We start from the raw sequence: 24,290 nt of genomic DNA, 5'->3' as shown, positions 1-24,290 counted from the left end.
CTGTTTGAACAGTCCCTGACATGATCTTCACCTAAAGCATCGTATTTCAGGGTAAGATCACCTTTGGATACTGCCCCTGATCTAAAAAGGAAAAGGATTTCTCTGGTGGGACACTAACAGAAGGCCCCAGTCTGTGACACATCAAAACCACAATAGGTAGAAAAGATGTCTGTGAAAAGGGCAATTAAGGCTCTAAACAAGTGTTGCCATCCACTACTGATTTCACCCTGCTGACAGCTCAATGGCTTCCAAGCATAACGTGGGCTTTGAAATACTTCACAAAATCTGGCTTGCCAGAGCCTACTGGAGCTTGAGGGCTCTTTCAAACACTCTCCTGGAACAGACTGGTGTTAAAAGACACTCAACGTGGTTAGGGGAGAAGTTGAGTCCAGGACAGCAGAAGACAAGAAGCCAACTTGGCACAGGTAACAAAGCTGAGCTGTGTTTTATCAGCACCCCAGGCTTGTCATCAGTCATCTGTACTGCACAGCAGGTTTTTTCAGGAGAAGACTTACTCAGGACATACCTATGAAAGAGGTATCACAATCCTGAGCACTACAGCTAGAGGAAAAACCCCTTCTGTTCCATGTTCACCTCTGCAGTGAAGCAGCAGCCTCGAGGCCACCAGTGATGTGCTATTTGTACTTCCCTGCTCACTGGGAAGAGAACCAATGCAAGGAGAGGACTTACCTCCTACAGAAATCACTACTTGTACCAATTTTTCTCCCAGGCAGAAAAGATTTTGTAGAAATTGTACAAGTCACATCAGAACTATTTAAAGCCTTTTGCACAAAAACCACAGATACTGCCCTTAGAAGACTGTTTCTAACCAGCAGTAAGAGCAGGCAACAGAAGTGATTCCTGTGCTCCCTGAGGTGCTGCCCAGGGCTGAGCTCTTCCTGCACAAGGAAATCACTGCACGGTTCAAACTAAATCCTCATTATGCTACAAAATGAGATCCACACAGAACTTATAAATGACAAATAATAAATGCATTCCCAGATGTTACACTGCATAGCTCCGTTCATAAACTGCAAGCACAAACACCAAACACACTTGGTTTGAGGACACAAAAGAGAAAGTGTTACTGGTTTAGGGGCTGTGCCAAAGATAAATCACTGCATGCATTGTCATGACCCCCTGGACAATGGCTTCCAGCTCCCAGCCAGGAGCCAGGTGAATCTTCACCACCCTCCGATTTCAGTGAGAAACCCTCAGCCCTCAGTAAAATACTCAAAAAGGAACCACGCTGTTTTGTCTTGAAACTGCTTCACAATGAAAACCTTTTTAGGAATAAGGCAAGAAGGCACCTGAACTGCTGCTGGCAATGTTTTATCCTAATAAACACTTAATTAAGTTATTGCGAGCCTGAGGATGACTTTCCAAAAGTCTGCTCTCCTCACTCATTGGAGCAACTCCTTTACAGCAGGCTCTGTCCTGTCCAGCCCAGCCCTCGGTCGGGCACTTGCCAAGTAGCACAAGCAGAAAGTTGGCACCATTCCCTGACAGGCTCAGCAGGAGAAGTCCTTCCATGCACATCCTCCACACAATGTACAGGACAGGTCAGTGTGGCAAGGCCAAAACCTCCTTGTGCTGTCACCTCCTCGCAGCCATGCCCAAAGCACATGGGCACTGCATGTGGCACATCCTCCCACGCTGCTCACCCTAATCCTTAGATGAAATGGGAGATTGAAAAGTGGTGCTAGGGGAAATGAGGATATCAAGGTAGGTCACATTTGAATGGAAGTCCGCTACCTGTACGATTTAAGAGAAATACAGTTTCTCTTAGTGGGTATTTATTAACCAGAGCCCTGCAGAAAAGAGCTCTGAGCAGCTACAATGGGATTTCAACGCCAAGCCTGGCTCCAGCTGTAGCTCCCCATGACAAGAGTTGAGCAGTCCCTCAACAGCCCCCCAGATTTTGCTCTAACATGAGCAGCCAGTGCTGCCTTGCACACCTCAGCTGCCAGCTCAGCTCCATCATGTTCCCTCAATCCAGCAGCTGCAAAACTCAAACCAAACAAAAAGACTGAAATTCCAAGGCTGGCAGGAGTGGCACAGCAGGCGTCAATACTTAGCTCATTCCCGAGGTGTGGAAGGAGGGAGAGAGGGCAGCCGGGGACATGTGAGTGAGCTCTGGAGCAGCCAGGACTGCAAGAGCAGCAATTCCCTCGCAGCCTGCTGGGTCTGCCATGGGAGAAGTAACATGAGGGCAGGCACAGCAGCCTGCTGATATTTTCAGCACATCAAGCCACTTCCCTCCCTCTTCCTGCTCCCCTTCCCAAACTGGCTGTTTCCCCTTCCCCACATCACACCAGCTCTGGGGGCAGCTCTCACTGCCAGCCTCCCACCCCTTCACCTGCCCACAGGAGAAGTCCAAAGCATCAGTCCCCTAGCCAAGGGTGCACCAGCAGCTGGGTGCACAGCTGGATTATGCCTGGCCTGGCAGTCCAGGGCACTTCTCCCTCAAACACCAGATAAAAGAATTGCATTCCTCCAGCATCCCTCCCCAGGGAAGTGCCTCTTTCACATCCACTGTAGTTTGTTTTTCAATAAACAACATCCCTACTTCCCTTGTTTACTTTTTAAAGCACCTGGTTTAATAACTGCCTGCAGTATTAATGAATTAAATAGAGGGAAGCAATATTTGGCTTCCACTTTAAACCTTTGCTCCTAGGCAAGGGATTAAGGTGCATGATTCTCTTCACACAGAGGGCAGATCTCAGAGCTGTGTAAAGCACAATACCAGGTGCTAATAAAGAAAACCCACCAAAACCCTACAGGGAAAATGAAAAGGCAAGGATTACTCAGGATTGCCCTGCACTGACTATCTGTATTACCAGGGTCAGCTGGCAGCAAACACAGACAAGTGCAGGTTTCTCTGATACCCAAAACAGAACAAAACAAGGGCCACAACTTACCGAAAAGGGGTCAATCACACTGTCAGCAGGGGTGACACCACCGAGGGCAGGGAGAGAAAAGGGAAGTGGCTCTCCACCAAAGGCCATCTCTCACCACTCAGCACTTTTGCAACTTAAGAAACAGCCCAAGGAGAAAAACAAACTGAGCGTGGGAACCCACTTGGGCTCAGAGGTTTGACGCAAACTGCATTTTTAGCAACATCTGCATTTGTGCCTTTTTTTCTTTTCAAAAAGGAACTGTCTGCAGGCACTTCCTCTGCTCCAAGGTGGGGCTCCCTGGAGAGAGAACTCAGCTTCCATGACACAGACAGGCATCATCACAGAGAGAATCTGCAAAGCCAACTCTTACTCACCCACATGAACTTACCCACTGATCCCTTCTCACCAGCACCAGATCACCTTTTCCCTTGTTTTGGGCTTCAACATAGACAACTTCTGAAGCCAAATTAAGACAACAGTTTGCCAGAAGACAGTCAAAGGTGAGTGTGGATGGGTGTAAATCTGAATTCCAAAGGACGAATTCCTTTACCTTGCTCCAAGCAAGGAGAGAATTTCTGCTGAATTCAGAGAGGGTACAACTTGCCAAAGGGAACTCTGAAGATCACCACTGTGTGTGCAAGTGAAGAACAACTTCTTCAGGTGCATGAAACAACCACACTCAGACAGTTTTAGAGACAGGATCAAACCAGCCTCGTGTCATCCCACCAGGCTGTGGGGAGCTTTGAAGCCCACTCAACACCCTGGTGTTACCAGTCTGCAAGTCACACCACTGCTGGAACCAACCATAACATGCCATCAGAGCTCCTCTGCCACCAGATCATTTGAACTGAGCTCAGAAACAACTTCGCAAACTTGGGCAGCCTGGGTATGCAGGAGAGAACAGTGGCATCCTTTGGAGGCTGTATGGCAGATAACAGCTCTGGGCTGAGAAACTCATCCCTGCCTCGCTGCCGGCGAAGGGAGCAACAACAGCTGCTGTTTGCAGCCCAAGTTTTCAGCCCACGCAGCTGTGACAGGGCTGCACTGTGCTGAGACAGCCCCAAGCACCTGCAGCATTCCTCTGCCTCCCGATGCCCCAGCCTTGCTCTGCAGGGCTGAGTTTCACACTCCCATCCAATGCATTCCCTCACAGGCAGGGCTGGGATTTATTCCTTACAGGCAAAGCAAAGCAGACTCAGTTTTGTTTTAAGCTGGACAGCATTTTATAGTGTCTGATGGAAGTGAAAGTCCATGTGGGTTCCCTGTTCCCCTCACATACTCTTGGCCTACAGATGAACCAGTTCAACAAACTCCTAAAGGCCAGGCAATGCAGGCAGAGCCCTGGCATGGACATCAGCTGCCTCCTCACCACCCAGCGCCGTGCCCAGCCTGCTGCTGGCAGCTCCAGATTGGGTTTCACTGGGCTGCTGCTCCTGCAGTAACCCTGACACAGCCCTCCCTGTGCCACCTCCCTGCCCAGCCTGTCCCCATCGCTGCAGCCTCGGAAGGGAGGGAATGTCCTGGTGCTGAGCTGGGGAGAGGGAGATGTGCTGAGCTGAGCTGTGGACGTTGTCACCAGCGAAAAGCAGTGCAGACTTGGGGGACACCCTGCTGATGACAGATCATCAGGTAATGATTTATTTCAAACCTGGGCACAGACTCTAAGATCACTATGGTAATGAAGAAGGGAATAAAGCAGGGACAACTTAAGTTATCACAGACTGAAAGGACCCATTTTCCATGCAGTACCAATAGCAAAAAGCTTTACTGCCCATCTCTCTGGCTATGCAGCACAGAGGGAATCCCAGCAAGGCACATGTTGGTGGCCCATGTTCAGCCTCCAAGGCAGCTTCAGAGAATCCATCCAGAGAGAAAATAAGATTCCAAAAAGCAACAGCAAAACAAGTTGTGCAAACAAAGCCCTGATGTCTCTGGAATTTGAGACTGAAGATATGCACGAAATCGTTCTTCCTGCAGCCACGCACGGCAGTTCATGGACTAGGAAGGGGGGGCTAACACAATTAGGATGCTGATTAAGAAATCCAGGCACTTTGTGTTTACAGAAGAAATTTGATTCTCTGCACTTTTTAAAGCAAGAGACCCAGACCGGAAGAGAGACCATGAAAGGAATTTGTTTTACATGATAGTCCCCAAAGGCTTCCAGGTCTCCAAGTCAAGACATTCCCAGATGAAAGCTGTACATGACATTCTTCTTGTGCCATATAGTGTTTAAACATCTTTGGGCATTTTTAATGCATACCACCGGGTTCACGGAGCAGGACAGCAATACCCAGGAGAACACTCCACAGTGTTTTACCACCACATGCTGTGCTCCTACAGATCAGCCTGCCCAAAGTGAGCCAGCTGCTGTGGTACCAACAAAATGCTTTCACAAATATCTTCCTAAGAAACACTTTAATCAACATGAGAAAACTTCCAAAGGATAATCAATTGCATCAAGGAACACAGAAAAATAACCACCAGCTTTTTGATTAGATAATCCTCAGGAAGAACACCCCTCTGATTGACACATTCTTATCTTTTTTCTCTCCTAATTAACACAGTCCATGTTGATTATCTTTAAACCACACAGTAATCTCCTTTGCCACCAGAGTTTGAAAGCGTTGCCTTCATACACAGCACATTTCTTTTTAAACCTTAAATGACAGCTGACAGACACTCCAGCAGTTAATTAACAACCTGGTCTCTCCCCACTACGATTAAATGCATTTAAAATGGAATATTTTTTAATACATTTTAAAGCCAATCTCCCTGCATGTCACTGTCACAGACCTGACCATGTTTGGCCTGGCTAGCAGCATCCCGCAAGAAGGACCCGTCTGCTTTAAATACAACTGTAACACAAGTGACAGGAGACACCCCGAGGTCAACTTACTGTCCCTCCCTGCCACAGCCAAGTCCAGGGTCCCCTATATTTAGACAAAGTATGTCCAGCACTTTACAGATGGAAGGAGATCACTGACTTGCCTGAAGCACGGCCAGGGCTGGCCCCCTCCCCGAGGTGGGTGTGACCAGGAGCTGACAAGTCCCAGCACCTGCTCCAGGCAGGGTCCCCTGTGTCCCCCACTCCCTCCCCAGCAGCCACAGTTCCCCCAGGCACAGGCCCAGGGTGTGACTGGTCCAGGAGGATGCTGCTCTGTCTTCTCCTGGTCTCAGTGGATGTGGCCAGCACCGAGCACGGCTGTGGTCAGCCAGGGTGCAGAGCTCCTGCTGCCTTGAGAAGCAGAACTGTGCCAGGACTTGGCTCTGCAACCACCCTACCAGGGCATGGCATGGAGGAATTACGCTGGGGAAGCTGCCTGGCTCTGATCACAGCCTTGTTGGCTGCCCTCAGTAAATACATTAACAGACCCCTGTAAATAGAGCACCAAAACAAGGACCACTCTGTCTCTACACAAAGAAATCAATGCTGAATAATAAGCCTTTTCCTCTTGCTAAGAAGAAGCAGATGCTTGTTTACCAAAAGCATCAAAAATCATCAAGAGGCTGTTGGATTTGACTCATAAAAATATAGAAGGAAGTTATTTGTTCAGTATTTTAACTTCTGCAGCACTCAGCACTTTCAATTTTCTCTCATTTGCACTGCATCCTCCCCATGCAATGGTATTTGATCCCTGAATGACAGTTTCCAGCAGGAACAGTAAAATCGGTTTAGGAACGGCTGTCCCTTTAGATTAACAAAAAGGACAGTCAGCAGTAGCCACTGATGTGAGATGGTTTGTGGGCTGTTTCACAGAGAACTGCCACGTGCCAGGTTTCTTTCAATAGGTTTTGATTTGAAACTGGAAGTCACAGGGAGCTTTACCTGTTGTGATGATACAGCCAGTAATCGGGCCATTGATCTGCTCCCCCTGGCAAATATGCCAGGGACTTTATTTTAGGGAACAGGGAAGTTACAATTAAGGGAATACAAACTTAAATGTGGCTACAACTAATACCTTGAAATTTTAATCAGCTAGAAGTAAAGTATCATCAAAGACAAAGGATCAGAAACATAGTTGGAATAATTTAATGGATTCTTCAATCCAGGACAACACTTAGAAGGACAGTTCCTTGCACAAAGCAAGGTCAATACAAATTTCAGATTCAATTTCAAGCTGCCAAGTCAAAGAAGAAACTTTGGGTTCAGTGACCCAGCACTGAGGGAATGGGGTAACAGCCTGGAGAGACAAGGCTGCTTGTCCCCAGAAGCTCAGAGCATGCACCCCCAGCACAGCACACCTACCCTGACAGCAGCCACAAAAACCACTCCAACATCCTGCTGGTGTAAGTGACAATCAGCCTCCGGAGCCATCAGGAAAAGCTCTCCAAATCAGACCATGAGATATAATTATGATCCATTTCAAAATGCAAGCTCAGCATCACTTTCCAATCCAACTCTTCCCCCCGCGGATGTTACAAGTTCTTCCTGGAGACAACATCCCCTGTGACTCTGCTTTTTCTTTTGGTGCTCTGAATAGGGATCAGCTTACCAGGAGTCCTTTATTCCCGAAATAATTTCCATTAATCACTCACCATACATCACTTTAAACAGAAGCTGAGAGACTGTGGGATGTCTAACACCAGCACAGCATCTCCCAACTTAAATAAAAGCTGAAACGAAGGGCACTCTAAGAGGCAAAAGGAACTGGGAGATCTCTAAATAGGAGACAAGAAAACTTCTTCAAAATGTTCCTAAGAATTGAAATGTTTTTATACAGCTACTTTAAATACAAGCAGGGAAGCAGTATTGCGAACCATCCACTCCTCATGGTATCCGCTCACAAAAAAAGTAAATTAAAGGAAAAAGAGTGACGTGCTTCATTCTGAAACATCACTGTGCAGTTTTGCATTTGTGATTTCTCAGCACAGCTGCAAATGAAACAACTCTTTTAGCACCTCCATGAGACTTTCAGGGGGATGTCAATGCTTTACTTCAAAATGCATATAAAGGAGTTTTTAACTCAACATAAAAAGCCTGCAAAGTTTTGCTGACTAAGACTCAGACTGGAAACACATTAAATAAAAGTTTTCTTTTACAGCAGTTTGAACTCAGAAGAGTAGAGATTCCAGATGTGTTTATCCCTGCTGAAGTCAGGTGCTAAATTTCAGCAGAATTAGCACTTTAAGCAGTTTGGCAGCAAATTTCCTGCGGTTAACTCAGGTCTTCGTATTTCCTAAAAGCATAGAAACCCCTTTAAAAAGCACACATTAAAGTAGGAAGACCATCAGAATACTAAACACTGCTATGTACCACAGAACCAGCAAAGTCTCTAACAAGAACACAGTGTACTTTAGGGAAAAGGCTCTTAAACAGCTTTTTAAAAGGCTCCAGAATAGATATTTGCTTAATTTCAAGCTAGAGAGCCTCTCATCGAACATTTCATTATGTACTTGGAGGAACTAAGGACAAAAGAGTCAGGAAGATTACAGCAGTGTCAAGGTTTTGCTGGGGACTGTGCTGGGAATCTGGGTGATGTCCTGGTCCATCTCCTGACCCCACTTCCCAAAATGCAGCTCCTGGGCTAGCTCGGACACCCCCACATACCAGTTCTGTTCACACACACTGGACACAGCCTCACCCACCACTGGGGTGGGTATTTTTGTAACCCCCACTTGCTATCAAGGCACATGGATATTCTTCTTTTGCTTTCCTGCAATTTTCTCATCATGGCAAACCAACAGGAAGGCTAGAAATGGTGCTGACAAACTGTTTGTTTTTATTTAGACTAACTGTCTTTCAGTCTTTGCGCCACAGAGGAATGCGGCTGTTCCACTTTGCATTTGTTTTTTGATTTCTCCATCTCTTTTACAAAGCAAATAAAGGAAAAAAAAACAACACACCAACCCTAACAATAACAACAACAAAGCCAGTGACAAGCTCTTCACACACCACCATGCAATGAGCCCTTAAAAAACCCAAACAAACTAAACAAACAAAAACCCCCAGTAAAACTCCTCCCACAATCTGGGTTCATTTTAATTCAGCATCGAGTTGCAGAAAGCAAGTAGGAAGCTAATAGGAGGACAATGGTTAAGACTCATGATAGCTCTTTACACCTTTGTGCAAATGGGATTCCCCCTTACATTGTAACCTGACCAGGGTAAATTTATCATTTGCTAATCAAAATGACCCTACTCCAGTCCCACCTGCCCTTTGGAGTCTCACAAAACATCAGCAATACACGCAGAACAGGCTGCCCATGCCTGTCTGTCAGCTGCAGGTGCCTGAGCCAAGACAGGTAACAGCCCACTCCAAAGCACCCAGCTGGGATTCTGTACAAAAAGAGGCTGCAGGGCAACAAGAGCTCAGAGAAGCAAATTTATTCTATTCATGCTGGCAAACAAATCACAAGGAGTGAGGAAATCCAGCACAGTATGTATCATAACACCACAGTACAGACAACTCCAAGCTCATCTCAACAGGGGTCCCTGGGCACCTCCAGACAGCTCTGGACCTTGGGATGAACTCACTCTGATCCACCTGGGTGCCTCCACAGTCAGATGTCACAGATCTGTGCTCTTTCAGGGAAAAGCTGGAAGTTTAACAGTGCAACCACAACCCCGACCCAGGCAGGAGCCAGCCCTGCCCGGTGGGACAGCACGGAGCTCATTAAGCCATTGTGAGAAGTGTGTGAACAAATGAAAGAGTTCGCTAATAAGTGACAAAGATCATTTGTTTAAAAGAAAGGACTAAATAATTTCTGGTTCAGCAGCCTGGATTTAGCCTATTCATAACAAAGGTGTTTTGAGGAAAAGCATTCTGCTTAAATGGCTTATTGCAAGTAAATCAGAGAGCCCAAAGAGCTGAACACCATGTTGATGAGGGGCAGATAAGTACTGGATAAACAGGAAAATGCACTGAACAAGGAGCCTGTCACCTCAATATAATAGAAGTGCCCAAATTTATCAACTTGCCAACATCAAAAAACGCCAATCCTACACTGAGATCTTCCAGGTTGGATTCCTATGCCACTCCCAGCCTTCAGCAACTCTGGGACTTGTAAGTTTACCTCTATAGGCTTTTCTTTTCCCCACCCTCCCTCATCCACAGGCTGATGTCCTTGAACCAGAAAGCTGCTGTCTGTCACAAAACACTTGGTTAATCCCACACAACCCAGCAATAGGTGGCTGCAAAACAGCTCTTGCCAGCCTGAAGTTCCTTCACAAGTTTCTGGATTCAAGCTCGGGCCAAGCTGCACATGGAAAGCAAAGGGGTGGTGTTGGAATACTTCAGCAAAAGCATAAGTGTTTATTGCTAAGGACAGGAGTGAGTTTTGCTCCATGTGTTTGTGAAAATTTCAGTCTTCAACCAGCTGCTATGAAACACTATGGCTGGAAACTCAAGTTGCAAATTTGCTCTGTACACATTACATATGTTACACTGGAGTAAAATATTTGCTGAACTAGTTTTAAGCCCATACGAGCTGATAATTTAAATCCTGTTTGTCAAACCAATACAGGGGAAACAACAGCCCTTCAGAGCCTACTGCAGAACGGGATGCAGAATTTTAAACTTTCTCTGACCCCACAAACACTAGTCAGAAGCAATTGTTAGCTTGAAAGTTAGCTTGAAGTTGTTTTAAAAACAATGAAGCAATATTTTAACCAGGGGCTCTGTGATAAAGGTGCAAGGACGTAGAGTCCTGAAAAAAAATCCCAGCCAGCTATTAACTGGCTCCAAAAGGTCTTTTTTCTGCTGATAATCTCACTGGGGTCCTTCTGCTTTGTGGTCTTTAGAAAAATCCCAAGCATTTCCAGAAACAGGAACATCTGCAGATGTTTCAAGACAACACAATCACAGAGTCAACTTTACCATTTAAATCCTTTAAAAACATTAATTTGGCAGCACAGCAGAGTGGGCTTCCTAACTAAAACATATTGCTCAAAAAGAGTGGTGGCGTGGGGGGTTTGTCCTTGAAACACTGGTTTGTGGCTCAGGTTTTGATTTGATGTCCGATAACCATCTCTGTGTCTCTTCCAGCCCTTACCAGGAAGGATCAGTGAGACAAATACCCACAGCTTCCAGGGGAATAAAAGAAAAAGCCAAACAGGAAAAGTAGTTATGAACAATACAGCCCTAGCTTGGTTAATGACCAACTCTGCACAGACTATACTACTTTTATGCAAATACCACAACCTATTTGAACAGTTTTGAGTAATCAGTGGGTAGTAAGAGGCCTCTTAAACATTGCATTTGTTTCATCACAAGCAGCAAAGAAATAAAAAAGACGAGAAATCCCCGACGACTCTGCTCTGTCAACAGGAAGCCCATCCACTGTGCAGGGTGAGCTCAGCTGCGTGGAGGGGTGGGCAGGAAGGCTAAGGGGTCAGGTTCCCCTGCCTGCACATTCCCATCACATCCCTGATGGGCTATGAGGCTGTCTTCTGCAGCCGTACAAACCCGGAGCACACAGCGCACGCTTGAATGGAGAAAACAACTGCTGCAGTCTGCCCTGATCTACCAGGCTCTACAGACATGAAGGGCTGATCAACCACTTTCTGTATGTCAAGCACTTCCAACCAGAACAACCCTCAGCTCATAAGGCGACTTCAGTCAGAGTTGACAGTGCTAACTTGACATGACTGCTGATCTTCCAGGCTTTTTTTGCAGCAGTTTCCAAGCATCTCCTCCTCGGTTCTTAAATATCATTGACTCTCAGCACAGTGGTAAAATATGCACAAAAAATGCTTTACAATGGCACAGAAGCAATTAAAGATTTCCAATAACATGCTACTCAGAGGATTGCAGTCTAATTGCTGAACGGTCAAGGGTTTTGGCAGCAACAACATTGTAAGGAGATAAAAAGGTTGTAAGGCTTCCCATACAAGAAATAAATAAATAAACAGCTCTGCAACGAATGGCAACAGCAACCACACACCTATCCAAGTTCCTGACTTGGCACTTGGCACAATTCAAGATTAGGGGGTCATGAAATTTCCCACCATAAAAGCCATGGCCGTGTGACAGAGGAAAATGAAAGGGGTGAGGGAGGACAAAGGGCCAAGCAGGCTGGGCACAAAGAGAGATTACAGCACAGAGGTGGCAACACAATGAGCCTGAATTACCCACTGCTGTCATTTACTGTACAGTTTGTAATTACCTGCACAGCCTCAGAACTTCCTCTTACACTGAGAAGTGTTGTTTCTTCACACTCTGCATACAAGGGTTGTCAGAAGAAAACTGGTTACAGGAGAGAGCAACTCAGGTCTGAAAGGACATTTTGTGTCTACCTATCACTGAAAATAATTCAGTTTAACTTCTTGGGTTTATTTTTTTCCCCTTAAGAGCTACACCGTAAACTCACAATGCAGTGAAGAAAGCGTCTACTCCTGCTTGTTCTTTTTTCCCCCTCAAAGTTTAAATTACATATAAAAACTGAGTTAACATCTTATAATAGAAAATAGACTGATATGAGGCAAGCATGAGAACCATGGAAAGCAGTGAATGTATCTGTGCTTTTAGATCCATAAAAAAGACGAGTGTTGGCAGATGAAGGAGTAAACAGGGCAGGAGTGCTTCAACATGTGCTCAACTATGCCCAGGGAGGGCTCCCACTGCTGCCTGGCAGAAAGGAAGCCAAGGCAGAGTCAAAAGTATTTAAACACAACAAAAAATGTTTCAAAATGCCAGAGGGATGCGGGCACCAAAAGGAGGTGGTCGATCCTCAGGTTGTGAACAAAGGCTGGGCATCCCTCTGCACCTTCCTGAGCACAGCCTGGTAAGACTCGCACAGGAAGGATGTGGCGCAGTGAAAGCAAGAGTTGGGTTTTCTCAAACCCCAAGTGAGCACCCTGATGGCTGGGTCATCCTGAGAGAAACATGACAACTGGGTGACAGAGGAATCTGGCATTATCACAGAAACTTGAAAAAGCCACTTCAGCGACACCATCAATGAACTGAGTAACTCAAACTTGGCCAGAGGCAAAGGAAGCAACCGCAGGCAGGAAGAACTGATCCACGGCAATTCCTCCAGGTTTCTTGTTAAAAACTCTTTGATATTTTCAGACTATCTGAAGCTTTGCTTTTTTCTATCTTTCCTATCAGCTGCCTTAAAGTTTTAGTAGACCAAAGTTTTTGAATCCTACACACAAATAAACTAGCAAATCAGCAGAATTCCCCCTAGGTTCAGTGAGAGTAGCAAGACTTTCCGGAACAAGTTACAACTACAAATTCTGAGCATTTTGATAAACACAAGTCTCCCGGACATTATTTGAATCCTTGTGAACCTGAAATGAATTAGACCCAGACCAGCTGACTACATTACTGACTAAAAGCGTCAACACAAGAGTAATTTCTGCTGATCTCTGAAAGTCAGAGCTGATCAGCCAAATACATCTACTAAAGAATACACTGAAACAGAAGTTTCTGATCATGTTTGGGTCACCACTGCCTTTCCCATTCCACAGAGAACACATTTTTAGCATAGCAAACAACTAAATCTGTATTTTTAGGTCTTGCCGATGATCAAATAAGGACATCCAGTATTAATCAGCCTTTGTGAAATAGTAATTAGGAGCACAAACTTTAAATGCTGGCCTTTACTAGGCCAGCCCAAGAGCCACAGCACCATCTTGATTGAGAACACTGGCAAAATATTAATCCAGCACTCATCCCTGTGAGAACACTTCTGCGTGGGCCAAAAGCTCTGTCATTCTCATGCTTATTAATCTTCCCTCACAGGAGGCAAAGGATAGTGTAAGCTCCACTCTGATAACTCTGTTATCTCTCTCCCCAGAAAAGGAAAGGGTGGTCCTTCCAACCAAGTGGCCATTTAAACCACCACGAGGCACTTGGCTGCAGGGATCCGTGTGACATGTGACGGAGGGAGCAGAGACAAGCAGCATTTCCCCTTTCTTTTTATCCCTTTCCGTACAGTCTCCACTCCTGGGTTAAGTGTTTGAGCAGTGGATAAAACAAACACCTTAAAAGCACTTAAATTGTTACCTGGCTACCTACTCTAGCTCAGTAAATCATCTGGAGCTTCAAGGAAATGTTTCAGCCCACAGTATGTTGGGGTTTTTGCCACAACTCCAGAATTACTGCAACTTCCCAAAGCCCAGGGCACATCCAGTTTGCATCATTGCTTTGGAAGAACAGTTTAGGTACACCTCTGCTAAACCTACATTATCAGCAACCGCAGGGAAAGCTCTGATGTTTACAGGCAACACTGTGAACGGAAAAAATTACTAATTACGAACATTTTGGGTTGAGTATGAAAGGCTCACAGAGACTTAGCTGAAGCGATTACCAACTGCAGCAGTGATTGCTAGCGCTCACAAAAGAAGGCACAGAGTCCGGGGACTCATTTCCATATGAAGCATAAGCAGAGATATCCATTAAAGACTTTGTAAGTGCAAGGCAGCTGCAGTTCTAGCAGGAGCTTCTTGCGACAAGAACACAGTTCCAGGTGGGACGCAGCACTTTATCTGTAAGCCTTTCATGATGCTTTTAAGAGATAGAACAATCTGTTGGCTTCTTTAAAGAAGTATCAAGCATGGCTAGACCACAGCGACTATCTCTCTGAACGCCTTATCTACCACCCCATAGCTGCCACTTCCCTCCTTAATCCTTCCAGCCAAACCCCACGACTCAGGCAGTGGCTGTTAACTGTTTATAAATTAAATGATTATTCGTATCTGCATATCAAAGGCGGCGGGAGGGGTAGGGTGCAGCTGGAGAGACTGATTTTCCATGCGGCTTAGTTTGGGACACGGAGACACTGCACTCCAGAGCTGCCCAAGACTGACAGTACCGAACAACTGGCAGAGCGCACGTCTGTGCCTTGTGACCCGCAGGTGCTGAGTGTCATGTCTCAGACCTGCTCCTGTGGCTCCCACCTGGGACACCCCAGCCCCGCAGTGTCCCTCTGCCGCTCTGCGATAACCCAAGAGATCAGATAAAGCAGCTAATCTCTGCTTGGAGCAAAAAAAAGACGGCTAAAAGTATGCGGGCAGGGATCTGTACCCCGCTGTCAGCGCCCAGCCTGCCGGCGGTCCCGCACCGGCCCCGCACGGGGAACCGGCGGCAGCAAGCGCAGCCCTGACTGCCCGGGCAGCTCCCGCCTAACACCGAGAGAAGCGCTCGGACGGGACTCGGAGAACTCGCGGTGAAAAAAAGGAATAATCAGGGAAGTGAGGGAGCAGCAGCCGCCGGGCGCTGCCGGCGCTTATCAGCACTTCCACACCGCGGTGCCGGCCAGGGGAAAGTTTGCCCGGAGGCAACCGGCGGCGGAGCGAACTACGGGAACGGGGCAGGCGGGGAGAGAGAGGAGAAAGGGGAGAGCGGAGCGAGCGCAGCGCACGCCCGGGCACGGGGAGCCACGGGGAGCCACGGGGAGCCGCGGGGAGCCGGGGCAGGCGGAGCGGCACCGCGAAGGGGAGTCTCGGCGGCGTGTACCGGTACTCACAGCTGGGCGATGGCGCCCTGGGAGATGACGGCGTTGTCGGAGAAGTAGGGGATCATCGCTCCCCGCCGCGGCGGCCGCCCTGCCCCGCGGCATCGGCACCGCCGCTTTGCCCCGCGCCCGCCGCGCCGCCCCCGCCGCGCAGGCGCGGCCCAAAGGCGGGGCCGGGACAGGCCCCGCCCCTGCCCCGCCCACCCCGCACGTGGCGGCGCGGGGCTGCGGGAAAGGGAGGGGACACGCGGGACCGGGACACGCGGGACCGGGACACGCGGGACCGGCAGACATGGATCAGGGGCCGGGACACATGGATCAGGGACAGGCGGGACCGGGAGACATGGATCAGGAACACGCGGGACTGGGACACACGGGACCCAGACACATGGATCAGGGACACGCGGGACCGGGAGACATGGATCAGGGACACGCAGGACTGGGACACACGGGACCGGGAGACATGGATCAGGGACACGCAGGACTGGGACAGGCGGGATCGGGACACATGGATCAGGGACATGCGGGGCCGGGACACATGGATCGCGGACAGGCGGGACGGGGACACATGGATCAGGGACAGGCAGGACCGGGAGACGTGGATCAGGGACACGCAGGACTGGGACAGGCGGGACGGGGACACTTGGATCAGGGACAGGCAGGACCGGGACACATGGATCAGGGACCGGCAGGACCGGGATACATGGATCAGGGACAGGCGGGACCGGGACACGCGGGACCGGGAGACCGGGATACATGGATCAGGGACACGCGGGACCGGGACACGCGGGACCGGGATACATGGATGAGGGACAGGCGGACGGCCCGCCCCGTTCACGGGCCGGGGTTCAGCTGCCGGTACCCCCGGCGAGCGGCAGCGCGGACGGGGCACAGCACCGCCCGCGGGTGCGCCCAGCTTCTCCTTTCCCTTCCCTTTCCCCCCCTCCTTTATTCGCTCTCTGATCTAGCAGCGAGGCTGCACGCCCTGCAACCGGGTTTGATGCAGCACATCAAACGATGTTTTGCAAAAGGCAGGCAGCGACAACTCGGGTGCTTAGGAAACGACCTTAATTTCTCTTCTGCAGGAGATGAGGGGAAGAGTTCTTGGCAGTAACTTTCATATGCAGAGACGCGACAACTTGCTTTCTGCCAAAGGAGAAGAGAAGCAGCTGCCTTTCAGTGCTGTTTAATCTTTAGCTCCATCGCCCCTCGAGAAGAGGAAGAAAGGAAGTTATTTAGAACAAAAGTCTTGTCGTTTGGCTGCTGGGAATTCAGATGTTACAGTGCGAGGGAAACAATCCGGTTTTCCACAGGGGAGAGCCGGGGGCAGCTCGATCCCACCCTGCACTGCCCATCCCAGACCGGCATTCTCCAGCCCTTACGCCCAGCGAGCAGCGCGGGCCAACAACCAAGGAGCCTTGGATTGGAAGCAAACTCAGTTTTGTGTTTCCCATAGGAATGCACGACATCCCACCACAGAGGAACACGATATACCAGCCTTAAGTCATCTGCTCCAGGTGGCACATGCCCAGCAAGGAGGCACAAGTGAGCTGGCAGGGGAAGATGGGAGTTTAAACACAACTACTTGTTAATGACATCTACTCAAGAGCAAAACATAACAAGGCATCAACTGCAGAGCTGCCCCTATGATCTAGCAGCAGAGCTGGAAGTCAAAAGCTTCATCAGCTTTATTTCCAATTATTAACTAAAAGTTTCAGAGAAGCAGAGAGAAGTTGAAAAAATCAACACAGTGTGATGGCAGCTGCTTCAGGTCTTGATAGAAGACTTGACAGGAGCAAGAAGACACTTGTCTGAAAGGTCTTGACCATCTCCACTTCAGGGATGGTCAGAGAAAAGGGCAAAGCGGTGGAACTTGTGATTCTGCAAGTTTTACTAGGGTATTGTTTGGTTTCAACAATTTAAGCAATGTCATCCTATATAGCCAGGAGCACAGCTCTGGTAATGGTGCCTCGCAGCTGTAAAGAAAATGCAGTGCCAGCTTGCTGCAATGCCAAAAAAAATCATTTTGTTAGGCAGAAATGAAGTCAATTGCTAGAAGCAATGGAAAAATCGGGATTAAGAAATGGAGGGTAACTCAATCCTTCCAGAGGTCAAGAGACTGGCAAGAACCTCATATTCAGTAGTAACACATACCACACATTCACAGACTGAAAAACAAGCCCAGAACTTCTGTTCTATTCTAATTAATAACTTAAGGGCTTTATTCAAACAGTGTAGAAGACTAAATGTACTTAGATACTGTCCGGACACGTCAGATTTCTTACACATAACTACCATTACAAGGCAAGCCCCTTATACCTTGCTGAAAACAAGTGCAGTGATTAACTATAAGCAGCTACTCATAACATATAGATAATAGATTTGTAAATTAATTAGTCCTGGATTAATACAACCATGCACTGCATCTCTACCTGCCAGGGAACTGATGACAGAAATATCCCATTTGTTTTCTTTTCAAACCTATAGAGAACAGAAATAGGAAATTCTCAAATAAGTTCATATCTTGAAATTTGCACTAATAAAAGCTGTTTGGACTTGGATTTGTTGCCATAAAGATTGAAACCCCAGCATGAAAGTGCCACTGTTTCAGGTACATGTTAGTGAGATCAGCATTTCAGTTCCCACTGTCCATTTGTGGAGACTCAGAGAATCATTAAGGTTGGAAAAGACCTCCAAGATCAAATCAAATCTTTGACCCATCACCACGCTATCAACTAGATAACAGCAATAAGTGCTGTGTTATTTTCAAATTTTGCTTTTAACATCAGACTTAAGGAATAACTCTGTTTCTTTGTCAAAGTTGCTCCTATGTTTAAACAGGAGTAAAAGTTTAGACCCAGTAAATTGGTCTCTCAGCATGCAGGAGCAAGGAGCAGGCAAAAAGAAAGGGATGCATGAGATGGAGTTTAGGCAGCAAGTCATAAGACAGCCAAGAAACTGCTCCTGGCTGGAAGCAGGTGCACTCTGCTGGGACAAATACACGAAGAATTTAAAGTGCACAAAATTGCAGTGATGACAGGTAGCAGCCTAAATCACCTCTGTGCTGCAACAGAGCATGTGAGCAGGGCCATTAATCACTGCATGACAAGATGTAAATACGCCTGTCCGGGGTCTCAAGCCCAGTGCACGAAATGACACTTTGCTGCAGGGAAAAGGGCACTGCTTGTGTGAGTTCTGCTCAGCAGTTCTACTCCCCAGAAGGCCCCAGGACCAGCAGCAAACCCCACAAAGCACCGTGACACCATCCTGCTGTGGGGCAGCAGGATCCCATTTAACCTTTGAACACCACACAGACTAATAAATGGAGTTATATATAACACGTGAGACACACCATAAAAACACCCATCCCCAAACCTTTGCTACAATAAGGCAGCAGCTAGAACCAGTTATGGGAGCACAATGGAAAAAAAAATAAGAGTGAGTGATGTCTGAGCAAGCACTTCAGGAGGGGGGAGCAAAAGGAATGCTACCAGAGCTGCCACTGGAAATAAGTTTCAAGGGCTGTAAGGAGAACATGCATACACAAATCTCTCCTATTGACTCGTAGTGTTCGGTCTGGCAGACAAGGCTGACAACATATTGTTTATTCATACAGTCATACTCTTCCTTGGTGTCTGCATTGCAAAACTCCACAGTCACAGCAGCTTGCACAGTACCTTCAGCTGTTTCACCTTGCTGGTGCATTTTAGCAGTTTTTGATCTCACAGTGGCGTAACAGAGTAACCCTGTGTCCTACACAGGACTAGCACTTGTCAACTCAGTCCCTGGTGCTTAGGTTGGGCTTGGCACTGGCATGCCCAGATTTGTCACTTGCAGGAGGTATGCTCAGAGCTGGACACCCAGTCCTGTCAGTGCACATAGTCCACATGCAAACAGGGCATTCATCAAGCTTCTGTTTCCATCCAAGATCAACAGCTTCAGGCTGAATTGCTGCTTCTTGTCAGACCACACAAAGGTGTGGGTGTCATCGTGTTCCACCCACTCCTATCCCACAGGGGTTTGCTGGGTGTTTGCTCACGTGTTAACATGATTAAATTTGGAGCATGATTGTTTTATTAGGCATCTTCAATTTTTAGTCTATACAAAGGGGGACCTGATGACCTCTTCATTTTACAGTACACCAACCAGCAACATTTTCTCTGGTCCCCTCACTTCTCTCTTTGAAGAACCCTAATGAACACAATATACTGTCATAGTCTTTCTAACTCCAGTGGGTGTCAAGGGTTGGGTATTATTATGCCCGTTTGGACTGAAGTCCAGGTACTCTCTGCAAAAGCAAGGAATGTTCTGTTCCCACAAACGTGGATAACACTGGTCATGTTCAAGGTAAAGGGGACAGTGGGAGGCTGTCACACATTGGAATTTTGCCCATAATCCTTATTATCAGTATCACAGAAAAGACAATGCAGAACCCAGACCCATGTTTTCAGGGGATTATGAAAAAACTCATGAAGCTGCTGTGACAAACACACCTCCCCCTCATCCCCAGCACATCCTCTCCCTGCCGAGCGAAGTGCCACGGCCGTGTCTGCTCAGCCACCTTTACTGCACATGTGGAAAGTTTATTCTGTACTGTTTAACAGCTGCTTCCGGTGATATTTATGAAAAGTCACAGAGTTTTAAAAACAACACGTCCCTGCCCGCAGCCAAGCACGGGAGTCTTGCACAGGCACCGCTGGGGAAGAGAGGCAGCAAGTTCATTTCCGTGTGCAGAGGTGGGGCCAAGTCCTTTTTTGTTCTCACCGGCAGCTACACTCAGTCTTTGTCCACAAAGGCAGCCGTGTCTGCATCAGCTCTGATGGGAAAAGGGTCCTAAGGGGTAGCCTTGAAAAACTTGTTGTCACACTGAGCTCTTTGAGGGTCACAGGACCTGACGACCCTGCGTTTTTGGTGGGAAGTCAGTTAAATCATCCTTTTGCTGTGAGGACATGTGGCTTTAAGCACTAAACAGAGTTGACAGATGAGTGCGAGTGGATTAAGGGTCCAAATAGATGATTTATTTGGGAAGAGCTTCAAATTAGGGCAACAAACCTGTAAATAGGTAGAGCCTGACTGGCTGAGAGCAGCACCTCATGCACTCATCTCCTACTGCTGCCTCTGCCTCAGAGGAGAAGCTGATCTGTCAGAAGCCTTCTGGATGGTTCTGGCATGGGAGACGAAGACTTCTGTGTTCTGCAGGCCAATTTATCAGGAAAACATGAAGTGATTTCAGTAGCAGCCATCATAAACAAGCCAATGCACGCAGGGCAGAAGAGATAGAGTACAGCACAGACACAAAGCTCTCCCAGTGATAACAGACATACCACCCACCAAGGCAGGGCTTACATACACCAGCTGGATTACACACAGCCAGGGGAACTTAACCAAGTAATTATAAAGGAGCCCATATCTAGTTAAAACAAAACAAAACAAAACAAAAAATTAAAAAAAAAAAAAAAGGGCAGGGGGAGGCAGGAACAGGGAAAGCACGCAAAACTACTGTACTTTAATCCTGAAGAACCAGTCAGAACAGGAAGCCACATTCTAAATTTGGTTATTTAAGCTGTCAAAGAGTATTTCTGTTTCCAGTTCTTGAGCAAAGAAATCAGCCAAGTACAGGGGTAGGGAGATAAGCATCACTGAAAGAACAAACCCCAGCTTTTAAAGCCCTTTGGTCAGCTGCCCATCACGATCGATGATTAGGCTACCCAGTTGAGAATTCAACACCTACTTTGCAATATTATCAGTTCATTAAACCCTTCCCTCACCAGCCCCACATCCAATCACTGTGTAGTTTACTTATCATTAAATCTTCGAGGGTCTGACACAGAGAGGTCAATGTTCAATTACACCTTTTTTACAGAGCCTGAAGCAAAGATGACTGAAGGGACCCGAGCAGGAAAAAGGGCACAGGCAGCAATGTCTGCTCTCAACAAGCAACACCAGGTAGGTAATGTATTATTTCAGTGACCTGTGGAAAAGAAAGATCTAAATCCTCCCAACTGTCAAACCATCCACTCACCCAGTTTTATAAAGGAATGTTTTTGATGCAAAGACACCAAAGAGCTGAATGGCAATGAGTCCAGAAACCCTGGCTCAGATTATCAAAATACATTTAAGTGTCTGAAATCCACAAAATGCTGAAAGCTCTGAAGATTCATGTTTAACTTTGAAGTCTTGTGAAGGTGTCTCACCAGGAAAGGGAATTTCAGTTTCTATTCTAAAAGAATAAAAATCCTCTAGCTTAGAGCACCTGGTTCATGCTCAGCAGGAGACAGAAGTACGTATGGAATCCTTAAGGCACCTCCTGGTCAGCCCCTCCTCTGTGACCCTCTGAAAGAGCACAAGTGCATGGGAGCAGCTGCTCTGGACCCTTTTGGTAGCTGAAGGATCTGACCCACCTTCATTCCTTTTACTTCCCAGCTTGTCCTTGCCCTGTTCCTCATTCTCCTCCATTCACACGCTTGGAATGACAAATTCAAAACCACTTTTCATATGCATTCAGATTTTGAGCTAGCTCCCTGTGTTTACCTGGTAATTTGGCAAGGCAATGATATTACTCTGCTTGATCCTTCAGCCTGAAGATCACACCTGAAATCATCTCACACATTATTGTGATCCACAGGTATGTCATCGGACTGGACTGAACACGTCGCAACCACAAACACAGATCTTGCAGTGAATCAGCCCTGCAGATACCTGTTACTAATCTCATAAACCCAAATTTTACTGCCAGTTCAATACCTTTGCTCGCAGTTTGGTGATAAAATAACTGGTATTCAAAAATGAAGGCTACTGTAATGAATCTGGCCCACAGAACTTTTTCTGGTGGTCAGCAGAGCTGGCAAATGACCAGAACTGTTCTTTATCTCAGCATTACACTCTCCCCAAGCAGCTGTAGTAAATGCCAGAGAGAGGCTGAGCTGTCACTGAAAGGAAAGACAGAAAGATGAATTCAGGAAATACATTCTAAAGATAAGGTTCATACTACAAGAGCTTAGTAATCTCCAGCACGGATAAACACACGTTTTCCTGTACAGAACACACACAGCCCCGTCTTACTCAAGATGGACTTAACAAACTGTCTTGCACACCCAATAAAGATCCAGCTACTGTTCAAATACCGACAGAATAATTGTTTGGCAGCTGCAGCAGCAAGCAAAGGCAGCACAAGGAAGGTTTAGTTGCCAGAACTCTCAGCACATGGCTTTTGGAAGTGTCTCCTGTAACACCTGGTTGGTTTTCAGGATAACCAGGAGCAGCAGGAGCCTGCCACGGGAGCACCAAATGGTGATGACACACATCCGCAAAAGTCACAGCAGTCACAGGATGCTGCAGACCCACACACCTCAGTGTGGAGTGTGAATGAGCCTTTGGAAGTGAAGTCAATTCAGCATCACACGATCATCCCCCATTTCTCGCAGGGACTAACACATGTTGTACAACAGGTCTCAGTTTAAAAATCAAACAGTGGCTTACAGTTTATTGAGCTGCTGCCCTGTAGAAGAAAGCACGTGTACTTATTCCACTTACTCTTTGAAAAGCAACTTTTATACTGCTATAAACCATCAGCTCCTGCATCAGACTGTGGTCTTCTGCTCCTAAAACAAAGGTATTTACTCACAGCTTGAGACCTTGAGGCAACTTGGCACATCCAGCTGTTATCATGCCAATAATCTGATTTGCTTTCCTTCCCAGTTCACTCCTGGAAGGAACTATTTTGACTAAAAAAAAAACAAACCAGAAGGTAACCATACTTGTGCTGCAGAAGGTGTGGGGTTTTTTTTCTTTTTAAATTATAATGTAACACCACACTCTTGCCTCCACTTGAAGAGGGTAGAATAAGCACTTTCTGAGAACATTTTCAGGTAACAAGTTTCAGATTTCAAGCAGGATGTGACACCTGAAGGGAAGGACAGGCTCCTCAGCTCTACCTGAGCAAATGGACTTTAGTCTGACCCACTGCCAGGCCATAAAAGTTCAAAGAATCCCTCTGAAGTCACTGGCAGCCTCATTAGGCAATACAGCTCACCCAGTTTTATATGCTCAGTTACTGAGCTGCCTCAAATGCTGCATTTCAGCAACCAGAGTGGTTTCAAGGCACACAGAAGTGGTAGAACCGTGATGGTGTGGAAATAGAGGCACAATTTAAAACATAAAACCCAAAAAGCAAGTGGCAGATCCTGACAGCAAATCCAATGCAGCTGCAGCACCGCTGCTGCCCCAGGCCTCAGAGATGTCATTTGTCAACAAAACTAAGATGCTGAATCCTTTCAACCTTGGCACAGAGCACACAAAACCCGAATATCAATACCTCAGCAGGTGTAAACACAACCCACAGCTCAATATATGTGTGTTTTAGGTAAATTTTAACAATCTATTTTGGGATCTGCAAAAAGCTTGTTAACACAGATGCTTCATTAAGACTGTATTCAGTATGTCTGGGGACAGGAGGGATGTGCAGGCCAGTTTAGCTCCACATCCTCCAAACAGCCTAATAAAAATGTCAGAACATAGCTATGAAGGTAATAAACGCAATAAATAGGTTGTTCAGGACATCTGCTTATGCAGCACTGTCTCAGTTCTACTAGCCAAGAGTGACAGGAACTGGCTTGATCAGGGACTCCAGAGCAAGAGCCTGGATCTGTGTCAGGGCTTTGGGGATCTCATCTATAGACTGCATGAATGGTCACTGATGGACACAGAGCAGGGCTCGGGTGTGAGAAAAAATATTGCAGAAGCCAAGCTGGTTTCACCTATTTGTTCAGCTTCAGGTATTGGCAGCATTAACTTGCTGGGGATTTTAATAATGGATGGGAATATTTGTAGAAGTCAGATCTATGTTCACTATACCCAAGTACTTTCCTCAGGAGGAAAACAAATCATTCTTCTTTGCCCAACACAAAAGAGTTCTTCAACAGGAAATGCCATTTCAAGCACCTTCCAAGGATGACTGCAGAGTACACAGGAACTCTCTTTCTGCACTCTGATA

At 46.9% G+C, this 24,290-nt stretch overlaps 1 protein-coding gene across 3 annotated transcripts in view; it reads right to left on the bottom strand.

Annotated features, from left to right (window-relative positions):
- The window catches only part of SSH2 (slingshot protein phosphatase 2), a 90,131-nt gene that overhangs the window by 35,231 nt on the left and 30,610 nt on the right, over window positions 1-24,290 (bottom strand). Inside the window, exon 1 of one of the 3 annotated variants that reach the window (XM_030287775.4) lies at window positions 15,311-15,468. The exons of the other annotated variants lie outside the window; for them this stretch is intronic. Within the exon in view, the coding sequence (XP_030143635.4) occupies window positions 15,311-15,366 (56 nt within the window). The 5' untranslated portion in view covers window positions 15,367-15,468. Of the gene's footprint in view, window positions 1-15,310; window positions 15,469-24,290 lie in introns of those variants that run through there. 3 annotated transcript variants of the gene reach the window in all.

This window comes from Taeniopygia guttata, chromosome 19 (genome assembly GCF_048771995.1).
Source record: "Taeniopygia guttata chromosome 19, bTaeGut7.mat, whole genome shotgun sequence".
Lineage (NCBI taxonomy): Eukaryota > Metazoa > Chordata > Aves > Passeriformes > Estrildidae > Taeniopygia > Taeniopygia guttata.
Note: the sequence above shows the minus strand (reverse complement) of the source record. Positions and strands in the feature narration are given on the sequence as shown.